Below are 8,488 nucleotides of genomic sequence, written 5' to 3' on the forward strand. Positions count from 1 at the left end.
CACCCAGCGATGCTCTTATCTCCCCTGCCCCCCCTCCAGCCACCCACCGAGTCTCCTCTCTCCCCTGCCCCCTCTCCAGCCACTCCTCCACTTTAATCAGCATATATTAAATTCCCCCCATGTGCTACAGAAAAGCACCGAGCACATGCTATATAATAAAACGCACCTCCAACGTTCTGAAGCTGAGAAAGTGAAGCCTTCAAGTCTTGAAGCATTCGTGCGCTCTGTAAGGCTCCATCTCCTCAATTGACGACATGTAGTTCCGGAACGTTGTAGGAATGCTTCAAGGCTTGAAGGCTTCACTTTCTCAGCTTCAGAATTTTGGAGGTGCGTTTTATTATATAGGATGTTAAGGACCCCCAAAGAAGGCAGGATTGCCAAAATACGGCCTGTGTTGGGTCAATATGTCAGCATGTCTCTGCAGTTTTGAACAATAAACTTTTGCTGTGCTCCAGTTGACCTTGTGTGTGTGGCATCTTCCACCTTTGTGCTGTTATTGTGCTGCTTTGTGAAAGATTGTTTCCTGTTTTTTTTTTATAATACTATTGCAAGCTATGCTGAGATAACGACATGCAAAACTATGTGAAACAGCACATTAACTTTTAGCAAAGCAAAAGAGTATGAATGCAGTGTCTTAGAGGTTTATTAAAAACTTGCTACATCTTAGGGAAATGTATTTAATTTTTTGTGAAATGGTTACATGTGTACTTTAGTGTCTGCAGGATGCATGCATCTCATTAACAGTCATTCATTGTATAAATACCACAGGCCCAATATTCAGAGCCATGTAATGGCCCCGAGAATCTCCTAGCTGTTTAAATTGTTTGGTTGGGGCTAGCACGCAATATCCAGCAGCATGTAACTGGATTGTGCCACTGAATATTCTGCTAAACAGCCAACTCCTAAACAGTGAGGTTAGGGGCAGACTGAGGGCGTAGATTGGGCGGAACATGACCCTAGCCATAGTGGTGATATTCAGACTGTTACCCAGCTAGGTACACGCATAAAGTTAGGACATAAAAAAGGCTGACCTAACTTTATGTGCCGAGTTCAACTGTGCACTGGTCTGAATATCAGCTGGTGCCTTCCCCCCCCCCCCCCCCCCCCACACACCTCCATAAGCCCTCCCCAGCCTACCTGGAGAAGTCCCTGGTGATCTAGGGAAATTGAGCTGGAGCAATGCCCATTCACTCCTGCCCTGCGCTGGCCTGCATTCTAAAATGAATTACTTCAAGCCTGCCGCTAGAGTTCACAGCAGCCATTTTAGATTACAGGCCGACGCCAGGCAGAAGCAAGTGGGCATCACTCCTGCCCAATTTCCCCCTAGACCATCAGAGACTTCTCCAGGTAGGCCTTGAGGGCTGGGGCAGCCCTCTATTTCCTTGGGGGGTGGTGGGAGGGGGATTAGGATAGGGGGCAACTGACCTGGTGTTGGTTTTTTTTTTTGGGAGGGGGGGTGGTTCTTATGCGGGTCCTGGCCCATATTTAGCTGGTTTTCACATAAGTGTCTTTTAGGGATCCTGGCTGAATATGGACCAGGACCTGCATAAGCTCCGGCAGCTATCACCAGTGTATTATCCCTGGATACTCAGTGCAGTTGCCCAAAATGGCTGAACACTGAATATCGTAGTGATCAGCATTTTTAAAAAATTCTAGCCACCGTAGGCTAAATATCAACCAGCATGTTTATGCATGTTAATGCAAAAACAAAAAAGGAGGTGAAACCCTCACGAAACCGTGGAATATAAAACAAAAAGTGAGGAGAATGGTTGAGGATACCAACACTTGTATATTTTATTTAAAAATGAAAAATAAAAAATAACACTGTACATAAAAATGACCCGACACGGCCGTGTTTCGGCCAAAAGGCCTGCCTCAGGGGTCTTTACAACCTAAAATAAACAATAAAATGAGGAATATTGTTACAATTATAGCATGAACGTAAATATGGTGAATAGAACAACAGACATTAAATAAAAATATGAATAAACAGACAGCCAGAAAAATATCTGTAACTCATTCTGATGGTATGACATTGAGTGGTAAAGTTAAAACAGATATGTGAAGTTTAGAGGAAATTAATGTATGAATGAAAAGTTTTTTGATGAAAACAAATTGATTTAAACAATTTACATAAATGGTGCTTAAAACGATACATCAAAATATGTATATGCAAATAATAAAATTTATAATTGAAATTATATGTGTTTAAATATATTGTGAATATCTTAACACATGAATAATACTTTGAATGTATCAAATTGTAAAAATGAAAATAATAATAATAATAATAAACAATGTGTTTATTAGCGAATAATGAAAAGGTTAAAATCGAAGTTTTGTGGAATGATATGTTGTAAATGTTTAAAGACATGGATAAATGCTTTGAATGCATCAGGTGGTAAATAAATAACATTTAAATTCAAATGATGAAAATTAAAATTGTATGGAATGGTGTATGGGTATATATATTTAAAAACGTTTTCATTTATAATAAACATTTATTAATCTACACATCAAAATTTAACGTAAATATAATGAGTAAATTGTGCCCGAACTGTGAAATGAAATAAATAAATTGTAAATTACCTTGGTAGATGTAACTCGGAAGGTGTACTCCAAGGGAACTGTCAAGACATAATCCTCTTAGGCCTATATGTATAAGAATGAATTGCAAGAAAATTGAAGTAGGAAAAGGGATATATGATGATAAAACAATGAAAAATGGAGAAAGTGTAAATATATATTGTGATAGCATATTACAATGAGGAGCATGAATGTGAAACATCATCGTAAAAATGAAACAGTGAGCTGAAAGAGTTGATTGCTAAGTGAACGAATATAGAATAAGTAACGATAAGTGATGAGTTCTGTGTTGTGAATAAAATATGGTGGAATTTCAGTCTATAAACGGAAAATTCTGTATGTGAACCTGCTAATAATATATTTGGACTGACCTATAGATGCTAAGAAAACTTACCTCCTCTCTTCCAAAAGGGATTTATAAAATATATAATAAAAGGAAAAACGGACTTGTAATACTGCAGAAAAAACAGAAAAATGAAACAACCTTATAATGCTGCATAAGGAAACAAAAGCTGGTGATGATACGAGAAGGAACGTGAACTTATGATACAATGAATGAACTAATGCGATTTGATGGAATCATGAAAAACATAATATGATGGGCGCCAGAATCTCTGTTATAACATCTATGTGAACGATGTTACAAATCTTATTTATCTATTGAGGATACTAGGATCTCTGTTGTAACATCAGTTAAATCAATACTGCTATGTTGTTTGTATATTGATAACTATTACAATCTAAATCATGTGAAATGTAGTCTGTGTCAAACTGTCGGAGGGCTATGAACCAAAATAATCCTTGGTGGAAGTTTATAAAACATTTATATACTAAGTACTGCGAGGCTGATATATAAGTTCTAAATTTTAAAGTATTAACTATTTTAAAATGACGATATTTTGCTAACATAATTGAAAAATTATGTGCGTGATAGTATGATATAAAAAAGCAGAGAAAGTTTTAGATCTTAGTGCTTACCTCCTCTCCGAAGAGATGTCTACAATTGCGAAATATGTTGAAAAAATGGCAGTGATATCGGCGTCTCTTAAATAGATGAAATGAAGGAAATGACGTTTTTCGAAAATTGGAGGGAAAAAGTAAACGTATAATTTTCAATTGGAAGTTGCTAATTAGATTAAGGAGATTGAATGAACCTGAAATTTGCTTAATCACACTTGTTTTATGGACGATAATATGTGTCATAGTGATTTAACCAAATTAGAGAGGTGCGGAACGAAGGTCATTGTATATATATGAAGGGTCACAGGTAGTGTAACCATGATAGGAAATGGAATGAATGTTATCGTAATAATAAAAAGGTTGAAAGATGATTATAACCCATATTAAGTGATTGTTGCTAAACGTGATAGATGCATGATGTGAAATGGTTTAGAGTGTAAACATTGTCTATTAAATAATTGATAGTGAACTTGTGATCTGAGGTGATTTAGAGTGTCAACGTGATCTAGCTATTAAATAGTAAAGTGATATGAATATTATGTGTTTGAATTTGCTAAAAAAGATGCTGTTTGAAAAAATATATTGAAGATTGAAATGGTTGTTATGTGATGTGAATAGGTGAAAAATAAAGCATGTATAGTGAGTATGATTAGGTCTGAAAGTTATTTAAACTTGAAACATGTCACCAATTAAAGAATCTGAATTTTTAAAAAAATACCTGTATGAAAAAAAGGGGCAGAATGTCTTTAACTTGAATTTAAACTTAATATAAAACATCTATTCACATCACATTTTATTTAATAATTAACTTAATCCTCAAGATATATTTTAAAATTCGAAATATCCATAATTTCCAATTTATTTATATTCATTAGGTATGTTTTATATTAAGTTTTACCTGTTCATATTACACTATAATTACTTTTCAAATACATAATTTATAATTCAAGTAGCATCTTTTACATACATTTATATACACTCAGTCAAATTATTTAATGTTGGCTACAATCAATTTTCAGCCTTCTATTGTTCAGAGTTTTTAATCATGATAGCATTCATTTTATTTTCAATCATGGGCAATTTTTCATTTTGCTAATTGATATATTATTTTAAAAAAAACACGTGCGATTAAGTAAATTTCAGTCTTACCCTTTATAAGTTCATAACTCTAGGTACACAATTTGGTGTAATTACACCAAATAATTTCTCCTTTCAAAATTTTCTCTTCTCAATTGTTTATTTCAAGTATTTTTTCATTTAAATTCAAGTTAAAGACATTCTGCCCCTTTTTTTCATACAGGTATTTTTTTAAAAATTCAGATTCTTTAATTGGTGACATGTTTCAAGTTTAAATAACTTTCAGACCTAATCATACTCACTATACATGCTTTATTTTTCACCTATTCACATCACATAACAACCATTTCAATCTTCAATATATTTTTTCAAACAGCATCTTTTTTAGCAAATTCAAACACATAATATTCATATCACTTTACTATTTAATAGCTAGATCACGTTGACACTCTAAATCACCTCAGATCACAAGTTCACTATCAATTATTTAATAGACAATGTTTACACTCTAAACCATTTCACATCATGCATCTATCACGTTTAGCAACAATCACTTAATATGGGTTATAATCATCTTTCAACCTTTTTATTATTACGATAACATTCATTCCATTTCCTATCATGGTTACACTACCTGTGACCCTTCATATATACAATGACCTTCGTTCCGCACCTCTCTAATTTGGTTAAATCACTATGACACATATTATCGTCCATAAAACAAGTGTGATTAAGCAAATTTCAGGTTCATTCAATCTCCTTAATCTAATTAGCAACTTCCAATTGAAAATTATACGTTTACTTTTTCCCTCCAATTTTCGAAAAACGTCATTTCCTTCATTTCATCTATTTAAGAGACGCCGATATCACTGCCATTTTTTCAACATATTTCGCAATTGTAGACATCTCTTCGGAGAGGAGGTAAGCACTAAGATCTAAAACTTTCTCTGCTTTTTTATATCATACTATCACGCACATAATTTTTCAATTATGTTAGCAAAATATCGTCATTTTAAAATAGTTAATACTTTAAAATTTAGAACTTATATATCAGCCTCGCAGTACTTAGTATATAAATGTTTTATAAACTTCCACCAAGGATTATTTTGGTTCATAGCCCTCCGACAGTTTGACACAGACTACATTTCACATGATTTAGATTGTAATAGTTATCAATATACAAACAACATAGCAGTATTGATTTAACTGATGTTACAACAGAGATCCTAGTATCCTCAATAGATAAATAAGATTTGTAACATCGTTCACATAGATGTTATAACAGAGATTCTGGCGCCCATCATATTATGTTTTTCATGATTCCATCAAATCGCATTAGTTCATTCATTGTATCATAAGTTCACGTTCCTTCTCGTATCATCACCAGCTTTTGTTTCCTTATGCAGCATTATAAGGTTGTTTCATTTTTCTGTTTTTTCTGCAGTATTACAAGTCCGTTTTTCCTTTTATTATATATTTTATAAATCCCTTTTGGAAGAGAGGAGGTAAGTTTTCTTAGCATCTATAGGTCAGTCCAAATATATTATTAGCAGGTTCACATACAGAATTTTCCGTTTATAGACTGAAATTCCACCATATTTTATTCACAACACAGAACTCATCACTTATCGTTACTTATTCTATATTCGTTCACTTAGCAATCAACTCTTTCAGCTCACTGTTTCATTTTTACGATGATGTTTCACATTCATGCTCCTCATTGTAATATGCTATCACAATATATATTTACACTTTCTCCATTTTTCATTGTTTTATCATCATATATCCCTTTTCCTACTTCAATTTTCTTGCAATTCATTCTTATACATATAGGCCTAAGAGGATTATGTCTTGACAGTTCCCTTGGAGTACACCTTCCGAGTTACATCTACCAAGGTAATTTACAATTTATTTATTTCATTTCACAGTTCGGGCACAATTTACTCATTATATTTACGTTAAATTTTGATGTGTAGATTAATAAATGTTTATTATAAATGAAAACGTTTTTAAATATATATACCCATACACCATTCCATACAATTTTAATTTTCATCATTTGAATTTAAATGTTATTTATTTACCACCTGATGCATTCAAAGCATTTATCCATGTCTTTAAACATTTACAACATATCATTCCACAAAACTTCGATTTTAACCTTTTCATTATTCGCTAATAAACACATTGTTTATTATTATTATTATTATTTTCATTTTTACAATTTGATACATTCAAAGTATTATTCATGTGTTAAGATATTCACAATATATTTAAACACATATAATTTCAATTATAAATTTTATTATTTGCATATACATATTTTGATGTATCGTTTTAAGCACCATTTATGTAAATTGTTTAAATCAATTTGTTTTCATCAAAAAACTTTTCATTCATACATTAATTTCCTCTAAACTTCACATATCTGTTTTAACTTTACCACTCAATGTCATACCATCAGAATGAGTTACAGATATTTTTCTGGCTGTCTGTTTATTCATATTTTTATTTAATGTCTGTTGTTCTATTCACCATATTTATGTTCATGCTATAATTGTAACAATATTCCTCATTTTATTGTTTATTTTAGGTTGTAAAGACCCCTGAGGCAGGCCTTTTGGCCGAAACACGGCCGTGTCGGGTCATTTTTATGTACAGTGTTATTTTTTATTTTTCATTTTTAAATAAAATATACAGGTGTTGGTATCCTCAACCATTCTCCTCACTTTTTGTTTTATATGCATGTTAATGCCCATGTTCACTTTCCTACATTGGCCCTCACTTTTCAAAATTGTTTCTAAGCCATACTCTGAAGCAGATTGTCCATGAATAAAAAATACTAGTGTACAAGAAAACATTTACAAATAGGTAAAGTTCAGACTGCCATTACATGTTGCCTTTGCCACCCTTTTTCATTTCTAAATATGTCCCCGTTTTTATTGATTGAAGGTTCATATGCTGAAGAAATCTAAGCAGAAACAGCAAAAGAAACAGTCATGAAAAAAAAGTCGAACAGATGGTGTGATAACTACAGAACGAGGAATTTAAGCCAAGAAGACTTTTAAAGTATAGACAAAGGTCTCCATATTTTTGCAGAATATTTATGTGCAGAGAATGATGTACTAAAGCAATGGATGGATGAATATAAACATGTGCAGGGTAGTGGATCCAGTTTCTCCACTTCTGTGGCTTTTCAGGGTAATTTTATAATAAGGTACTTCGAACAAGGAGGGAAACACGTCCATTTTATTAAAATATCATAAGTTTATGTGAGCATTTATAAAATGCGATTCCTGATACCACAGAGAAGCTCCCACACAAACTTACACCTTCAAGGCAGGTGTAGTGCAGAGATGCCAGATCTCTCTCATTAAGAGTGTGTCACCTTTATTTGAAGGCTTTCTTGCTCTCATATTCTTTGAGCCCCTTTTACTTATTAGGGCCTCATTGTGGAGTGGAGTGGAGGAGTAGCCTAGTGGTTAGTGCAGTGGACTTTGATCCTGGGGAACTGAGTTCAATTCCCACTTCAGCTCCTTGTTACTCTGGGTACCTGAATATATGTAAACAGCTTTGAATGTAGTTGCAAAAACCTCAGAAAGGCAGGCAGTATGTCGAGTCCCATCCCTTTCAATGTCAGTTCTCTGATCTGATCATTGCTTTCATTAGCAGTATTCCTAAGAAGAGTAATGCCAGGTTGCCCCAGCAGTAGGAAAGAATCTGAGCACACCTTCCTGTGTAACATCTTATGCCCAGTATTTTTTCCCCTGGACCTGCAAGTACAGATGCTCTGAAACCCATATGCATAGTGATATATCACTGCATAGAGAACATTTTTCCAACCCAGAGAATTTATCCATATTGC

General features: G+C 33.7%; 1 protein-coding gene across 1 annotated transcript in view; it reads left to right on the plus strand.

Moving 5' to 3' along the window:
• DGKQ (diacylglycerol kinase theta) overlaps positions 1-8,146 on the plus strand; it is a 679,503-nt gene extending 671,357 nt beyond the window's left edge. The window contains 1 exon segment of the mRNA XM_030192090.1: positions 7,576-8,146. Coding sequence (XP_030047950.1) covers positions 7,576-7,626 — 51 coding nt within the window. The 3' untranslated portion in view covers positions 7,627-8,146.
• The last annotated feature ends 342 nt before the right edge of the window (positions 8,147-8,488 follow it).

The sequence above is a fragment of the Microcaecilia unicolor genome, chromosome 2, assembly GCF_901765095.1.
Source record: "Microcaecilia unicolor chromosome 2, aMicUni1.1, whole genome shotgun sequence".
Taxonomy (NCBI): domain Eukaryota; kingdom Metazoa; phylum Chordata; class Amphibia; order Gymnophiona; family Siphonopidae; genus Microcaecilia; species Microcaecilia unicolor.